The sequence below is a fragment of the Eretmochelys imbricata genome, unplaced genomic scaffold, assembly GCF_965152235.1.
Source record: "Eretmochelys imbricata isolate rEreImb1 unplaced genomic scaffold, rEreImb1.hap1 Scaffold_34, whole genome shotgun sequence".
Lineage (NCBI taxonomy): Eukaryota > Metazoa > Chordata > Testudines > Cheloniidae > Eretmochelys > Eretmochelys imbricata.
The window spans coordinates 339,301-356,158 of record NW_027554346.1 but is presented as its reverse complement, the minus strand read 5'-3'; the positions used below and the strand labels follow the sequence as shown (position 1 = coordinate 356,158).

Genomic DNA, 16,858 nt, shown 5'->3' with positions numbered 1-16,858 from the left:
GAGGGCTCACGCTCTTGTGCAAGGGGGCAAGCGGCTCAGCGAGGAGCAGAGCTCACACCCAGGGTTGGGGGGTGGAGTGGGGGGCAAGTGCCCTCCCAGGGGGGAGCAGGGTCCGGCAGCACGGCCAGGATTTCTGCCCCCCCGGGACAGAGACCAGCAGCAGGAGACGTAAGAAAGAGTTTAATGGGGTGAAAACATGGCGGCTGGAAGGGGGCAGGACCCCAGCCCCCCACAATGCACTGGGGACCTGTATGACCTTGGGGGGGGCCTCACAGCCTGCCCCCCAAGGAATCCAAGAGCCCCCCCTCTCGGTCCCTAAGCCCCTCCCTGCGCCAGGGGCCTGGGGATGTTAAGTTGGGGGTCCCTGGCTCACCCCAGCCCAGGGTGCCCCATCCATCTGTCCCTGACCCCATTTCCTTCACGGGCAGGCTCCATGCCCACATAAAATACCAGCCCCCCAAACTGGCACAGTTCCACCTGCCCCCCGAGTCTGGCCCCTGGGGGGCAGCGAGAGTCTCTGCCCGGCAGGCGGCGCCCGAGCCCAGCCGGGGGTGTCTGTGCTGATCTCAGATGAGGACACTGGAGACGGGCACTTTGGTGGATCGGCCGCGCTTCGGCACCACAATCCGCTCCTCCGGCTCGGCCTCCTCCTGCAGCAGACCTGGCGGGGGGAGGGGGAGAGTCAAGGGGGCTGACAGGGTGGGCACAGAGCTGCAGGTGCCGGGGGGGGGCGATTCTTGATGCCCAAGATTTTGGGGCAGTGGGGGGCGCTGTGGGGCTGTACATACCCTGGGCGCTCAGCTCGGCCCGCTTGCGGTCGCCCTGGATGAAGAGCACGGTGGCGAGGTGGGGGCCGGGGGGAGCAGTGCGAAGTGACAGGCTTGGGGGGAGTAGCAGGAGGCCACGGGGCTAGGGGGCAGAGGGAGGCGACGGGGCTAGGGGGCAGAGGGAGGCGACGGGGCTAGGGGGCAGAGGGACGTACCCTGGGCGCTCAGCTCGGCCCGCCTGCGGTCGCCCTGGATGAAGAGCGCGGTGGCGAGGTGGGGGCCGGGGGGAGCAGTGGGAGGTGACAGGGTTGGGGGGAGCAGTGGGAGGTGACGGGGCTAGGGGGCAGAGGGAGGCGACGGGGCTAGGGGGCAGGGGGACGTACCCTGGGCGCTCAGCTCGGCCCGCCTGCGGTCGCCCTGGATGAAGAGCGCGGTGGCAAGGAAGAAGCCGCCCCCCAGCACCCCGGCGAAGGCGCTCAGCATCAGGGCGTACTGCAAGCTGCGGAACTCCAGCAGGTAGGACGGGGGCCGGCCCCGCTGGATCCTGTCGCTGATCTGGGGGGCAGAGAGGGTGAGCGGAGCCGTCCCACAATCCCCAGCACCCCCCCAGCGCTGCGAGCTTCCCCCCAGCAGTGCCGCTGCCGTGCACTCACCACGCCGATGAGGTAGGGGCTGCCGGCGTCGCCCAGCAGGTGGGACATGACGATCTGGAAGGACTCGGCCGTGGAGCGGCGTGTGGGGACCACGACATACTGTGGGCGACAGGGGCCGGGTCAGCACAGGCGGGGGTGGGGGGCCTGCCCCCCATCCATCCCAGTCAGTCCGTCTGTCCCTGCCCCCTCCCCCTGCTCTGTGTCCGTCTGTCTGTCCCTGCCGCCCCAGGTCACTCCCAGGGGCCAGCTAAGGGCCAGGGCGGGGTGGGGGGGTGGCTCCCAGGGGCCGGCTAAGGGCGGGGGGGTCTACCAGGGGCCGGCTAAGGGCGGGGTGGGGGGGGTCTACCAGGGGCCGGCTAAGGGCCGGGGCGGGCTGGGGGAGTGGCTCCCAGGGGCCGGCTAAGGGCCGGGGCGGGGGGGGGGGTCGCTCCCAGGGGCCGGCTAAGGGAAGGGCGGGGGAGTCGCTCCCAGGGGCCGGCTAAGGGAAGGGCGGGGGAGTCGCTCCCAGGGGCCGGCTAAGGGCGGGGCGGGGGAGTTGCTCCCGGGGCCTGGCTAAGGGCGGGGTGGGGGGGTCGCTCCCAGGGGCCGGCTAAGGGCGGGGTGGGGGGGTCGCTCCCAGGGGCCGGCTAAGGGAAGGGTGGGGGGTCGCTCCCAGGGGCCGGCTAAGGGCGGGGCGGGGGAGTTGCTCCCGGGGCCTGGCTAAGGGCGGGGCGGGGGAGTCGCTCCCGGGGCCTGGCTAAGGGAAGGGCGGGGGGGTCGCTCCCAGGGGCCGGCTAAGGGCGGGGCGGGGGAGTTGCTCCCGGGGCCTGGCTAAGGGCGGGGCGGGGGGGTCGCTGGCCCTGTGGCTCCGGGCACGGGGCGGCAGGACAGACGCACCAGCAGGATGTCTGCCACGATGGCCCAGTTCAGGGACAGCAGCGTCTCCCCAATGAAGATAAATACCTGTGGGAGGAGGGAGCCGGTTACTGAGGCTAAGGACCCCCCCTTCCCCTCCCCGGGTCCTCCCTCCCCTGCCAACGCTGGGCACCAGGCCCACGAGTGTGTGGGGTGTCCACCCCCTGGGCCTGCTCCCCGCAGCCCTGGGCACCCCCTGGCCCTGCTCCCCCCGGGCACCCCCTGGCCCTGCTCCCCCCGGGCACCCCCTGGCACCCCCTGGCCCTGCTCCCCCCCGGCCCCCCTGGCACTCCCTGGCCCTGCTCCCCCTGGCACCCCCTGGCCCTGCTCCCCCCCGGCCCCGGGGCCCCCCGCCCCGGCACTCACGTAGGTGGCGAGGTTGCTGCCCTGGGCACACACCAGGGCCAGGAAGAGGAAGGGCGCGGAGCCCAGCAGGCCGGCGGCGCAGACCAGGGGGTCGGCCCGGGGGTTGCTTCGGCGGAGGCGCTGGGAGATCTCCACGCCCGCCCCCACGCCCAGGAAGCCCGTCACACAGGTGATGAGGCCGAAGATCAGGCTGCGGAGACAGGGGGAGTCAGGGGTCACCAGGGAGAGAACGGCCCCGACATGGGGGGGGTCAGAGCTCGGGGGTCACCGGGGAGAGAACGGCCCCGACATGGGGGGGTTCAGAGCTCGGGGGTCACCGGGGAGAGAATGGCCCCGACATGGGGGGGGGTCAGAGCTCGGGGGTCACCGGGGAGAGAACGGCCCCGACATGGGGGGGTTCAGAGCTTGGGGGTCACCGGGGAGAGAATGGCCCCGACATGGGGGGGGTCAGAGCTCGGGGGTCACCGGGGAGAGAATGGCCCCGACATGGGGTGGGGTTCAGAGCTCGGGGGTCACTGGGGAGAGAACGGCCCTGACTTTGGGGGGGTCAGAGCTCGGGGGTCACCGGGGAGAGAACGGCCCCAATATGGGGGGGGTCAGAGCTCGGGAGTCACAGGGGAGAGAACGGCCCCGACACTGGGGGGGGTCAGTGCTCGGGGGTCACGGGGGAGAGAACGGGCCCAACACTGGGGGGGGTCAGTGCTCGGGGGTCACGGGGGAGAGAACGGCCCCGACACTGGGGGTGGGTCAGAGTTCGGAGGTCACAGGGGAGAGAATGGCCCCGACACTGGGGGGGGGGGGTCAGAGCTCGGGGGTCACAGGGGAGAGAATGGCCCCGACATTGGGGGGGGAGGTCAGAGCTCGGGGGTCACCAGGGAGAGAACGGCCCTGATATGGGAGTGTCAGAGCTCGGGGGTCACCGGGGAGAGAACAGCCCTGATATGGGGGGGTCAGAGCTCGGGGGTCACCGGGGAGAGAACAGCCCTGATATGGGGGGGTCAGAGCTCAGGGGTCACCGGGGAGAGAACGGCCCCGACATGGGGGGGGTCAGAGCTCAGGGGTCACCGGGGAGAGAACGGCCCCGACACTGGGGGTGGGTCAGAGTTCGGAGGTCACAGGGGAGAGAATGGCCCCGACACTGGGGGGGGGTCAGAGCTCGGGGGTCACCGGGGAGAGAATGGCCCCGACATGGGGGGGGTCAGTGCTCGGGGGTCACCGGGGAGAGAACGGCCCCGACATGGGGGGGGGTCAGAGCTCGGGGGTCACCGGGGAGAGAACGGCCCTGACATTGGGGGGGGAGGTCAGAGCTCGGGGGTCACCAGGGAGAGAACAGCCCTGATATGGGGGTGTCAGAGCTCAGGGGTCACTGGGGAGAGAACGGCCCTGATATGGGGGGGGTCAGAGCTCGGGGGTCACCGGGGAGAGAACGGCCCCGACATGGGGGTGGGTCAGAGCTCGGGGGTCACCGGGGAGAGAACGGCCCCGACACTGGGGGGGGGGGTCAGAGTTCGGGGGTCACCGGGGAGAGAACTGCCCCAACACTGGGGGGGGGGTCAGAGCTCGGGGGTCACCGGGGAGAGAACGGCCCTGACATTGGGGGGGGAGGTCAGAGCTCGGGGGTCACCAGGGAGAGAACAGCCCTGATATGGGGGTGTCAGAGCTCGGGGGTCACCGGGGAGAGAACGGCCCTGATATGGGGGTGTCAGAGCTCGGCGGTCATAGGGGAGAGAACGGCCCCGATATGGGGGTGTCAGAGCTCGGCGGTCACAGGGGAGAGAACGGCCCCGATATGGGGGTGTCAGAGCTCGGCGGTCACAGGGGAGAGAACGGCCCCGACATTGGGGGGGGGTCAGAGCTCAGGGGTCACCGGGGAGAGAACGACCCCGACATTGGGGGGGGGGGAGGTCAGAGCTCGGGGGTCACCGGGGAGAGAACAGCCCTGATATGGGGGGGGTCAGAGCTCGGCGGTCACAGGGGAGAGAACGGCCCCGACATTGTGGGGGGAGGTCAGAGCTCGGGGGTCACTGGGGAGAGAACGACCCCGACATTGGGGGGGGAGGTCAGAGCTCGGGGGTCACCAGGGAGAGAACGGCCCTGACATGGGGGTGGGTCAGAGTTCAGGGGTCACCGGGGAGAGAACGGCCCCGATATGGGGGGGGTCAGAGCTCAGGGCTCACCGGTGACTCCCTTTCCCGGGGGGAGCTCAGGGCTGGGCCCCCGCGCGGCGCTCACCTCTCCTGGGAGCTGCAGGTGTCCCCGTCGGGGCAGGGCCGGCTCTGCCCCGTGGCCAGGCAGGAGCGGTACAGGAAGGCCGGGGCCCATAGCGCCAGAGACCCCGTCACGAACGCCACCGCCGTGAAGCCCAGCGACGACAGCACGAAACTGCGGCTGCCGGGGGGGTGGGGGAGAGATGTGAGAGCCCCCCCGATCCCCGATCCCCTCCTGCTCCTCCCAGCCCCACCCCTCCCAGAGCCCCACGCCGACCCCCAATCCCGTCCTGCTCCCCACAGCTTACCGCCAACCCCCAGACCCCCGCAAAACCTGCAGCTCTGCCCCTCCCAGACCCTGCCAGACCCAGACCCCCTGAGCCCCAATCCCATCCTGCTCCCCCCAGCCCCTCACTGACCCACACTCCTGCCTCTCCCAGCCCCCGGGCCCTGCCCCACTCCTCCGGGTCCCCTGCCAATCCCCAGCTCAGCCCCACTCCTCACAGCTGCACACTGACCCCCATTGCCTCTCACTCCTCCCCATCCCGCACTCCTCTAAGCTCCCCAGACCCCCAACCCCACCCCACTCCCTGCACCCTGCTCCTCCCAGCCCCACCTCCTCCTGACCCCCTATTTGTCTGACACCCCCCCACTTGCTGCTCCTCCCATCCCTGGCCCCTGCTGAGTACCCACAGGTCTCTCCCACTCACTTGCGGCTCAGCGCCCGGAGGTCGGCGGCCCAGGAGGTGTAGCGCAGGGAGGAGTCAGAGAGACGCTCCACGGCCCCCCGCGGCGGCTCCCGCAGCACCACGACCAGCAGCACCACAGCCACCACGCCCAGCACCGGGGTCACCTGGGGGGCAGAGCGCGGGACCCCGTGTCACCAAGTGGGGGATTTCCTCACTGGCTGGTATGAACATGGGGCGTGCCTCAGTTTCCCACGTGTGTTGCAGCTGAATTTCAGATGGAGCTGCAGAAGGATCCCTCCTTAGACAAGCTGAAGGGCCTTGCTGGCCACAGCGTTGAGGAACCCTTAAGGGGGGCTGCAGGGAGAGATTCCCTTCAGGGGGTGCTGGAGAGCTTCACTGGGACCCTGAAGATGATGCTGAAGACTTTCCTGGGCCAGCATCTGCAGGACTGAGATGAGTATTTACCACACCTGCTGTTCGCGTACAGGGAAGTGACCCAGGAATCCACGGGGTTCTCCCCTTCGCAGTCGCTGTATGGGAGGAGAGTGAAGGGTCCCCTGGGCTTGGTGGGGGACAGATGGGAGGGGAAGGCCTCCCCCGATGGAGAATCAGTGGTGGAGCATAGACTGACTTTCCGGGAACAGCTCGCTGAGCTCCTGGGTCCGACCAGGGAGAACCTAGTCAGGGCCCAAGGGAGGCAGAAGGTCCGGTACGACCGCTCGGCCTACGGCACCGGGGACCAGGTGAGGGGTCTCGTCCCGGTGAGGAAGAATAAGCAACAACCTGCCTGGGACGGGCCCTTCAAGGTCATCCAGCAGCTGAATGAGGAGAACGATGTGGTGGAACTGCCCAGCCGGGCTCACAGCCACCGCGGGGACCAGGTCAACGTGATGGAGCCGTAGTGGGACAGGGAGAGGCTGGTACAGGCCGTGTGCAGCCAGTGGGAGAAAATCCCCTGGTGGGTCTCTTCTCTGAGACCGGAGCCGGCCCCTTGCCGGAATCAGCTCCCCTCTGTGATCAGCTCACCCCTCCTCAGCAGGCAGAGATCAGAGAGGTGCCGCGTGTGACAAAGTGGGAGGTTTCTTCTTGAGGTTTTGCACGAATACAGTGTGTGCCTCAGTTTCCCCGTGTGTCACACAAGACGTAGGTGGTGGGGCAAGGGGGTGTGGTTTTTGCTGAGATCGAGTGGGCAGGTGGGGCTGCTTCTGGCTGCCTGCACACAGAGAAGGGCAGAAGCACTCCGTAGCCTGGCAACGGCGTCTGCAACAAGGTGGAGCCAGGGGAGGGGTGCAGACCAGGTGACCCTTTTGCCCGGGATAGAGACATAGGACATAGGAGGGGCAATGGGCATGTCTGAGGCTGGGCTGCTGGAGACTGGGCCGTCTGCTGGCTGGAGTCGGGCCGGGGGGAAGGGAAGGGGGGCAGGGCATGAGGCTTTTGGACTTTGCTGAATGTCCCTGATGTCTGTGCTAAGAAGCCCTGTTCTACACTGGGTTCCTGTCGACTAATAACCCGTCCGTGTCACACACTGACTGGGAGTTACGGCTGCGGAGTTGGGGGTCAGGATCCCTTGGGGGGCATGTGAGGCTTCCCCAAGAGTCCCATGGCTGCGGGGAGCTCACGGGGTGAACAGGGCTGAATGCTCCGAGGTCAGACCCAGGAAGTGCCAAAGCCAAGCAATCTTCTTGCGCTGGTGAGGGTGGGCAGAGTCACGCTGCCCCAGAGACCTGCACGACTTCATTCAGAGTGCTGCCAGGAGACTGACTCTGTGACACCGTGCTCCTACCCACAGCCGGCCGGGGCTCGCTAACCTGGCTGGCCATCGCATGGGGACAGGAGCCCACGCTCCCATCAGGTGTTCCCTGTTCAGAGTCACTGGGAACACAGCCCAGGCCCTGGAGAGAGAGGTCAGGGATACGCTGGCTTTGAGGGTGATCCAGCCATTCAACAGTCCATTGGCCACACCCGTAGGGCTGGTCCCCAGGAAAAATGGCTTGATCCAGTTCTGTGTGGCCTATCGGAAGCTCAGTGCCATCACTGTGTCTGGTGCCTGCCCAGGCCTGATGAGACCCTGGACAAGTGTGTGTTGGGGGGCGTGTTACCTCACTACTGTGGATCTTACCAAGGGCTATTGGCAGGTGCCTTTGGATCCGGAGGCCAGGCTGAAATCTGCCTTTAACACCCTTATGGGGCTCTGTGAGCTCCTGGCCCTGCCATTTGGCCACAATGGGGCGCTGGTCACTTGCCAGGGCCTGGGGATCAGTTACCAAGGGGGTAGAGAGTTTGGCCCGGCGTACATCATGGATAATATCTGTGTCACGCAAGATGGGGATGGCAGAGGTGTCGTACCTGGGCCGCAAGGTGGGGAGCGGCTGCCTAAAACCAGAGCCAGCCAAGATGTGGGCGATCAGAGACTGGCCTCTGACCCAGACTAAGAAACAGGTTAAGAAGTGATTATTCCCCTCTATTTGGCACTGGTCAGGCCACACCTGGAGTACTGCGTCCAGTTTTGGTCCCCCCACTACAGAGAGGATGTGGACAAATTGGAGAGAGTCCAGCGGAGGGCAACAAAAATGATTAGGGGGGCTGGGGCATATGACTTAGGAGGAGAGGCTGAGGGAACTGGGATTGTTTAGTCTGCGGAAGAGAAGAGTGAGGGGGGATTTGATAGCAGCATTCAGCTACAAGAAGGGGGGTCCCAAAGAGGATGGAGCTCGGCTGTTCTCAGGGGTGGCAGATGACAGAACAAGGAGCAATGGTCTCTAGTTGCAGTGGGGGAGGTCTAGGTTGGATATTCGGAAACACTATTTCACTAGGAGGGTGGGGAAGCACTGGAATGGGTTCCCTAGGGAGGTGGTGGAATCTCCATCCTTAGAGGTTTTTAAGGCCCGCCTTGACAAAGCCCTGACTGGGATAATTTAGTTGGGGTTGGTCCTGCTTTGAGCAGGGGGTTGGACTAGATGTCCTCCTGAGGTCTCTTCTAACCCTAATCTTCTATGAAACAGGCCCAGGCCTTTACTGGGATGGCGGGGCACTACCAGACGTTTGTGCCCCACTTTATCTCCCTGTCAGCTCCCAGCACGGAGCTTTGTAAGAAGGGGAAGCCAGACAAGCTGGTCTGGACTGGGCAATGCCGGGGACTCTCTGTGCTTTGAAGGAGGCTCTGGTCAGGGGTCCAGTGCTGGGAAACCCAGACTTTGACAAGCCCTTCCTGGTGTTCACAGATGCCTCAGACACAAGGCTGGGTGCGGTGCTGATGCTAACGGGGAGAGACCCCTCATCGGGTACTTGAGCAGGACACTGCTGCCCCGGGGACCAGAGCTATGTGGCCATCGAGAAGAAATGCCTGGCCCTGGGGTGGGCTCTTAAAAAGCTGCAGCCGTACCTATTTGGGCGGTGCTTTACTGTGGACACTGACCACTCGCCCTGCCGTGGCTGCACCAGATGAGAGGGGCCAATGCCAAGCTCCTGAGGTGGAACCTGATCCAGGATTATGAGCTGGAGACGGTCCATGTTCAGGGGAGTGCAAATATTACAGCGGATGCGCTGTCCCGGAGAGGGGGGCCCGAACCTCCCCAGTTCACAGGCTGAAGCGAGCCCCGCTCAGTTCAGTCTCAAAGCGGGGAGAGATCTGACAAAATGGGGGATTTTCTTAATATTTTGTATGAGTGTTCTATGTGCCTCGGCATCCCCTATGTATTGCACAATTCATTATGTGGTGGGGCAAGAGCGTCTGATCTTTGCAGAGACTCCTGAAAGGGGCACAGGAGTCTGGAAAGGTTGGGAACCACTGCCTAAGAACAGGTGTGACTGTCAAACAACAGCTGCCTGGGCCCAGACAATGATCAGACTCTTTGTAACTTAGCAACTGATGGGGGGGGGGGCACCCTTGGGATGGAGAACAAAGGCTTGCCTGGGAAAGATGACAAAGGACAAGGAGGGGCAACTGGGTGTGATGGAGGGTCGTTGGTCTGGAGGGGAGATCTGATGAAGTGGGACTGTTCTTAATGTTTCCTCTGAATAGTGTGGGGGTTCCTCAGTTTCCCCTAGGCAGTTCTTAAGTCTTTAGGGGGTGGGGTAAGGGTGTATGATCATTGCAGAGCCCTAGAGGGCAGGTGCGTGCAGGGGTCTGGACACAGAGAATGGCCGACACCCTGTTTCCTGGCAACTGATGGCCTGGGCCCTTTCCCCCTGCAAGGTGAGAGCTAAAGGTTTGGAGAACAAAGGAACCAGGTGACCTCCTGGCCCGGGAAAGGGACAAAGCCCAGAGGAGGGGGGCCTGGAGGGAGTTTCAGTTGGGGGCTGGCTGGGACATGGAGTGAAGGGCAGACGTGGTTGTCTGGCTCACTGCCCCCCAAAATGGACCCAGCTGAGGGGTCCTGTTCTCTGCACCTACAAGCTCTGTGTTAGACCATGTTCCTGTCGTCTAATAAACCTTCTGTTTTACTGGCTGGCTGAGAGTCCCGTCTGACTGCGGAGTTGGGGGGCAGGACCCTCTGGCTTCCCCAGGACCCCGCCTGGCCGGACTCGCTGTGGGAAGCGCACGGAGGGGCAGAGGAGGCTGAATGCTCCGAGGTCAGACTCAGCAAGGGGGAAGCCGGGTGAGCTGTGTGTCCTGAAGACAGGCTGCTCCCAGAAAGGAGACTTCCCCAGAGTCCTGACTGGCTTCGGAGGGAGCAGTTCCAGAGCATCGCCCGGGGACTCCGTGACAGGAGACCCCGGTCTCAACCAAGATGGACCTTGCTGAAAGTTCCTGCTTTCTGTGCTAACAGGCTCTGTTCTACGCTGTGTTCCCAATGACTAATACCCGTCTGTGTTACGCTGTGACAAAGTGGGAATGTTCTTCATGTTTTCTCTGAATACTGTGTGTGCCTCAGTTTCCCCTATGTGAAAAGAAAAGGAGTCCTTGTGGCACCTTAGAGACTAACCAATTTATTTGAGCATGAGCTTTCAGATGCATCTGATGAAGTGAGCTGTAGCTCACGAAAGCTCATGCTCAAATAAATTGGTTAGTCTCTAAGGTGCCACAAGGACTCCTTTTCTTTTTGCGAATACAGACTAACACGGCTGTTACTCTGAAACCTTTCCCCTATGTGTTACTCAAATATCTGGTGGTGGGATGAGGGTGTGTGATGGTTGCAGCGACCCCTAGTGGGCAGGTGTGTCTGCGACTGGCTGCCTGGGACAGAGAACGGGCGACATTGTAGCCTGGCAGCCGATGGTCGGGCCCCCTCCTCTGCAAGGACCAGCTGGAGGTGGGAGGTGTCGGTGCCGACCAGGTGACCTGCTGGCCTGGGAAAGAGACAAAGGAACGAGGGGGGTGCACAGGGGGTCTGGGGCCAGGCAGCTCGAACCGGGCAGGCTCCTCTTTGGGACTCGGAGGGAAGAGTCCAGGACTTGGGGTCCCCCCAAGATGGGCTTGACTGAAAGTCCCTGATGTCTGTGCTAACAAGTCCTGTTCTACGCTGGGTTCCCGAGGGCTGATAACCCGTCTGTGTCACATGCCGGCTGGGAGTCCAGGCTCGCTGCCGAGCCGGGGGGCAGGGCCCCTCCATCAGCCCCAGGGCCCCGTCCAGAGGGACTCGCTGCGGGGAGCTCATGGGCTGAACAGTGGGCTGGACACTCCAAGGTCAGACCCAGGACGCTCCCCCTACTGATAATGTTCCCCGAGGGGCGTCCCAGGACAAGAGGGTCCTGTCAGCATGTCACTCGGGGGGGGCTCCAGAGCCCCAAGCCCGGCCTCTGTCACACCCCCCCCCCCGGCCCAGCCCCCCAGACTCACCCGCAGGGCCCAATGCCAGTCCTCAGCCAAGTCCTTCACCTTCGAGCCCACGATGTAGCCCAGCCCGCTGCGGGAGGAGCGGGAGGTTAGAGCCAGGACCCACAGCTCTCCCCACTGCCCCCACCACCCGCCCCTTACCCCACTGCCCCCCACCTGCCCCAACATTCGTCCCCTACTCACACTGCCCCAACACCCGCCCCCTGTCCCCACCCTACCCCCAGGTTCCCACCCCATCAATCCACCCTGGCCCCCGGGCTCCCACCCACCTCCACCGCCCCCAGAGCCCCTCACCTGCCGACGGGGACGGCGAAGTAGAAGAAGGCCAGCATACGGCTGCGCTGGTCGCTAACGAACAGGTCGGCGATGATGGTGGGGGCGATGGTGGAGTAGCTGGCCTCCCCCACCCCCACCAGCCCCCGCGTCACCAGCAGCAGCCAGAACCGCTGGCGGGGGAGGTGAGAGACGGCTCAGAGACGGCACCACACCCCGGCCTGCCAAGGGGCTGAGACGCCCTGGAGCAGGGAGCTCACCCCGCAGCTCCCCGCCAGCCACAGGCCTAGCCCGGCCACCCCCACAACCGTAAACTCCCCATCACGCTGAGGGGCCTGGAGATGGGGGAACCCAGTACGGGGGAGCGAGAGAGCCCGTCCCTCCTGCCTTCTAGGACACCCAGTGGGGACAACCCCATCTGGACCGCCTCACCCCGAGAGGCGCTGGGTGCAGCCTGCGCCCCACGCCTTGCACGCATAGCTTCCCTCATGCACAGCCCCCAAGCCCTTCTGCGCCCCTGCATTGCTCCAGCTCTCACCACCTCCACCCCGCACCTGCCCTGCACACACAGCTCCCCCCACGCACAGCCCCCAGCCCCTCTGCACCCCCTCAGTCCTGGGGGAATGTTGCACCAAAAAATTAAAAATTCTGCGCACAATCTTTAAAAATTCTGCCAATTTTATTTGTCAAAATAACACTACACAATCACGCCACTTTCAATTATTTTGGTAATTTATTTCAAAATATTTGTCAGCAAGTATGTCTGAAACAATTCAGACACACACAAAAGTTCCCCCAGGAGTAAAGAGTTAAAGAAATTCCTCTGACAGCCCAGTTCCTGTTTCTCTGCCCTGTTCCCCTTCCCAGAGCCCAGAGGGAGGGCCAGACACGCACAATACCTCCCATCCCAGAGGCCAGCCACAGGGCCCCCCCTTGCTCAGATACCTGCATCCCCCCCCCAGACCATGTCCCTCCCAGCCCAGGCACCAGTCCCCCTCCCCCCCAGAGCTCAGCCACAGGGCCCCCCGCTTGCCCAGACACTCGCTTCCCTCCGCCCCAGAGCCCAGAGGGAGAGAAAGCCTGATGTTCAGTCCCAGGCTTGCAAGGAGTTTCCTACTCACCACTTTCTCCTTCCCCCAGGCATGCTGGGAACTGTAGTGGCCAGGAACCCCCTAGCTCCCTCCCCTTGCCCCCAGCAGTATCCTCTATGTGCAAGCTGGGCTCTGTGGGTCCAGCAGCCCCTAGTGGCGGCTAGCAGCTCTGCAGCCCATTTCTGTGGGGGAAAGGAAATTCTGTGCACATGTTAATTTCTGCAAAATTGACTCCTGGGGGAACTCTCTGTTAGTTATCCCAGCACTACTGTGCGTGCACATAATTAATGAGCCATGCATACTTTTAATTTTTTGTGCAGAAAAAAAGCTTCTGCTGAAATGTTGCTGCAGTTCTGACTTTTGCCCACCAGAGGGTGCTGTGGCACAAGAACAGTAGCAGCTCCCTGCAGAAGATGACTTCTGCAGTTCCGTCTTTGGCCCATCAGAGGGTGCTGTGGCGATAGAACACAGCAGCAGCTCCCAGCCAGCATGGGAAGAGAAAGAGCCTGCCGTCTTTGCAGCTGGTCGGGTCAGGAGACGGGCTATGGGGAGACAGACAGCAGGGGGTGCTGGGGGGGGGGGTCAGACAGGGGCTCATAAGGGCTAGCGAGGGAGGACAGACTGGGGCAGGGGCTGAATGGGAGTGGAGACGCAGGGACACATGGTGATGGGGGAGGGGGTACAGGGACACACAAGGGACAGGGGAAGGGGGTGCAGAGCCACATGGGGATGGGAGAGTAAGTGAGTGGGGGTGGAGGGACACATGTGGACGGGGGTGCAAGGACACATGGGGTGGTGGGGACAGGGCAGATGTGCCTGACTGAATGGGAGAGGCTAGGGATCAGCCTGGGTCTGTGTGTGGGAAGCTCCCAAACAATCCCTCCCCGTCCCCCCAAAAAAACCTGTTCCATACTTTTCCCACCCACACCCAACAACCCTCCAAGTTCACACCCAGGGTCCTTCCCTCTCCCTCAGCTCCTCCGCTTCCCCTGACTCCGCCCAGCCTTTGCTCTGCTTCCGAGGGGGGGCGGGAAATACGGTTCCGTATGGTAGTTTACATGAATTATTATTGTGTTAATACGCCTATTAAGGAATCTACTTGTCAAAAAACATTTTCTGAATCTTTTTTGTTGTCTGTATTGTTTCAGACGTACTTGCTGACAGGTATTTTAAAATAAATGACCAAAAATAATTGAAACTGGTGTGATTATATTGTGTTATTTTGACAAATAAAATATGCAGAATTTTAAGATACTGTGTACAGAATTTTAAATTTTTGTTGCAGAATTCCCCCAGGAGTAAAAATTCCGCATTGCGCAGTGGCACAGAATTCACCCAGGAGAACCCCCTGCATCGCTCCAGCCCCACATATCCTCCACACCGCACCCGACCTGCGCACACAGCTCCCCCCACGCACAGCCCCTCTGCGCCCCTTGCCCAGCCCCTCGTCCTCTCCACTCGGCACCCGCCCTGCGCGTGGCCTGCCAGCCGGTACCTCCTGGGGTATGAAGCTGGACCCCAGCGTGACGGCCGACCAGAAGGCGATGCCCAGGCAGAGCAGGCGCTTGCGGTGGTAGCGGTCGCCCAGGTACCCGAAGATCGGGGCCAGCACCATGTAGCTGCTGATGAACACTGCGGGGGGGAGGTAGGGGGTTGGTTAGAACTGGGGCACTGCGCAAGGCACAGCCACTCCCCCACCAACCCTCTGCCCCCCTACCCTCCCCATCAGAGAAGACGCCGCCCCAGGCCCCAGAGGGTGTCACCCCACATACACAGTGCATCCCTGCCCCCATCGCTACGGGATCCCCCTCTCTCCCCCAACCCCCGTACCTGTCTGGAGGAGCCCGGTGCTGCTGTCTCCAATGCGAAAGAACGACTCAATGTCGGGCAGGATGCCTGGGGAACCGGGGAGCAGGGGGTTAGAAAGTGGGGAGAGCCCCCCATGGACCCTGCAGCCCCCCACCTCTGCCAACCCCGAGCCCACCTCCCATGGCAGATCTCCACACCCTGGGCAGTCCCCCCGACCTCTGCTGGCCCCACTCCTCACACAACCCCCTCCATCCTGCAGCCCTGACCCCCCAAAACTCCCACCCCGTCCCCCAAAACCTCCCACAACTCTCCCACGCACCCACAGAGCCACCGCTGCCGCCCCCCCTCCCCACAGCCCTGACCGGCCACGGTGAAGCGGTCCATGTAGTTGAGCAGGTTGATGTAGCAGAGAACAGCAACGATCATCACTGAGCGGGGGTACGAGATCCCGGTGACGGCCTGCACCCCCCCCTCTGGCTGCCCCCCGCCCACCCGCGAGCCCCCCTTTGCCGCCGCCTCCTCCTCTGTCTCGTCCGCCTGGCTCAGGAATGGGGCAGCATCGGGGTGGGGGCCGCGCCGGGACGCCATGGCCGAGGGCTGTGCAGCTGCCTCACAGGGAGCCCGGCTCCGGAGCGGGGCCTGCGGAGGGCGGGGAGGGGGGGGATTAGTGATCCCGGCACTACGGCTTCCCCTGCCAGTCATGACCCCTTTCCCCCCCAAGAGCCCCGCCCCCATGACCTCCCATCCCCCAATAGCCCCGCCCTCATGACCTCCCATCCCCCAAAGGTCCGCCCCCCATGACCTCCCATCCCCCCCAGTAGCCCTGCCCACCATAACCCCGCAGCTCCCCTGCCCCCCGCAACGCCAACCCCGCAGCACCCCGCCCCCAAGAACCCCAACCCCACAGCTCCCCTACTAATCCCCCACCCCCATAACCCCACAACTCCCCATCCCCCGCAACCCCAACCCAGCAGCCCCCCTGCCATCTCCCCGCCCCCCATAACCCCGCAGCTCCCCTGCCCCCCGCAACCCCAACCCTGCAGCCCCCCGCTATCCCCCCGCCCCCATAACCCTGCAGCTCCCCCGTCCCCCGCAACCCCAACCCCGCAGCCCCCCTGCCGATCCCCCTGCCACCCCAACCCCGCAGCCCCCCCGCCCCCCATAACCCCGCCGATCCCCTGCCCCCCGCAACCCCAACCCCGCAGCACCCCGCCCCCAAGAACCCCAACCCCACAGCTCCCCCACTAATCCCCCCGCCCCCATAACCCCACAACTCCCCATCCCCCGCAACCCCAACCCCGCAGCTCCCCTGCCCCCTGCAACCCCAACCCAGCAGCCCCCCTGCCATCTCCCCGCCCCCCATAACCCCGCAGCTCCCCTGCCCCCCGCAACACCAACCCCGCAGCCCCTCTGCCGATGCCCCTTCCACCCCAACCCCGCAGCCCCCCACTCCCCATAACTCCGCCGATCCCCCCGCCCCCATAACCCCGCAGCTCCCCTGCCCCCGCAACACCAACCCCGCAGCACCCCGCCCCCAAGAACCCCAACCCCACAGCTCCCCCACTAATCCCCCCGCCCCCATAACCCCACAACTCCCCATCCCCCGCAACCCCAACCCCGCAGCCCCCCCGCCCCCTGCAACCCCAACCCAGCAGCCCCCCTGCCATCTCCCCGCCCCCCATAACCCCACAGCTCCCCTGCCCCCCGCAACACCAACCCCGCAGCCCCCCTGCCCCCTGCAACCCCAACCCCGCAGCTCCCCTGCAACCCCAACCCAGCAGCCCCCCTGCCATCTCCCCGCCCCCCATAACCCTGCAGCTCCCCCTGTCCCCCGCAACCCCAACCCCGCAGCCCCCCCGCTATCTCCCCGCCCCCCATAACCCCGCAGCTCCCCCTGTCCCCCGCAACCCCAACCCCGCAGCCCCCCTGCCGATCCCCCTGCCACCCCAACCCCACAGCCCCCCCGCCCCCCGCAACACCAACCCCGCAGCACCCCGCCCCCAAGAACCCCAACCCCACAGCTCCCCCACTAATCCCCCCGCCCCCATAACCCCACAACTCCCCATCCCCCGCAACCCCAAACCAGCAGCCCCCCTGCCATCTCCCCGCCCCCCATAACCCCGCAGGTCCCCTGCCCCCCGCAACCCCAACCCTGCAGCACCCCGCTATCCCCCCGCCCCCATAACCCTGCAGCTCCCCCTGTCCCCCGCAACCCCAACCCCGCATAACCCCGCAGCCCCCCCGCCATGACTCCACTACCGAGCCGGGGCGCGCTGCTCCCTGCTGCGGTCATGTGACCCCCTTCGCGTCACCTGACCAATGGCGAGTCC

The 16,858-nt window shown here is 64.5% G+C and overlaps 1 protein-coding gene across 1 annotated transcript; it reads right to left on the bottom strand.

Moving 5' to 3' along the window:
• Nucleotides 1–163: 163 nt before the first annotated feature.
• Nucleotides 164–16,838, bottom strand: SPNS1 (SPNS lysolipid transporter 1, lysophospholipid). Its single transcript, XM_077806873.1, has 13 exons — nucleotides 16,788–16,838; nucleotides 14,891–15,167; nucleotides 14,550–14,615; nucleotides 14,215–14,351; nucleotides 11,650–11,801; nucleotides 11,359–11,425; nucleotides 5,598–5,740; nucleotides 4,913–5,068; nucleotides 2,681–2,870; nucleotides 2,297–2,362; nucleotides 1,421–1,519; nucleotides 1,151–1,322; nucleotides 164–661 (listed from the first exon to the last, which is right to left on the bottom strand). Exons 2-13 carry the CDS (start codon nucleotides 15,114–15,116, stop codon nucleotides 567–569), a joined length of 1,569 nt encoding a protein of 522 aa, XP_077662999.1. The 5' UTR covers nucleotides 15,117–15,167; nucleotides 16,788–16,838; the 3' UTR covers nucleotides 164–566.
• Nucleotides 16,839–16,858: the final 20 nt, after the last annotated feature.

Bases quoted from the DNA above. Each gene is read 5' to 3' on its own strand.
- SPNS1 (XM_077806873.1), bottom strand. From the start codon at position 15,116: ATGGCGTCCCGGCGCGGCCCCCACCCCGATGCTGCCCCATTCCTGAGC. The intron at 11,426-11,649 runs GTGAGGGGCTCT...CTCCTCCCGCAG, and splicing joins TTCGCCGTCCCCGTCGGCAG to CGGGCTGGGCTACATCGTGG. The intron at 1,323-1,420 runs GTGAGTGCACGG...TCTGCCCCCCAG, and splicing joins GCCCCTACCTCATCGGCGTG to ATCAGCGACAGGATCCAGCG.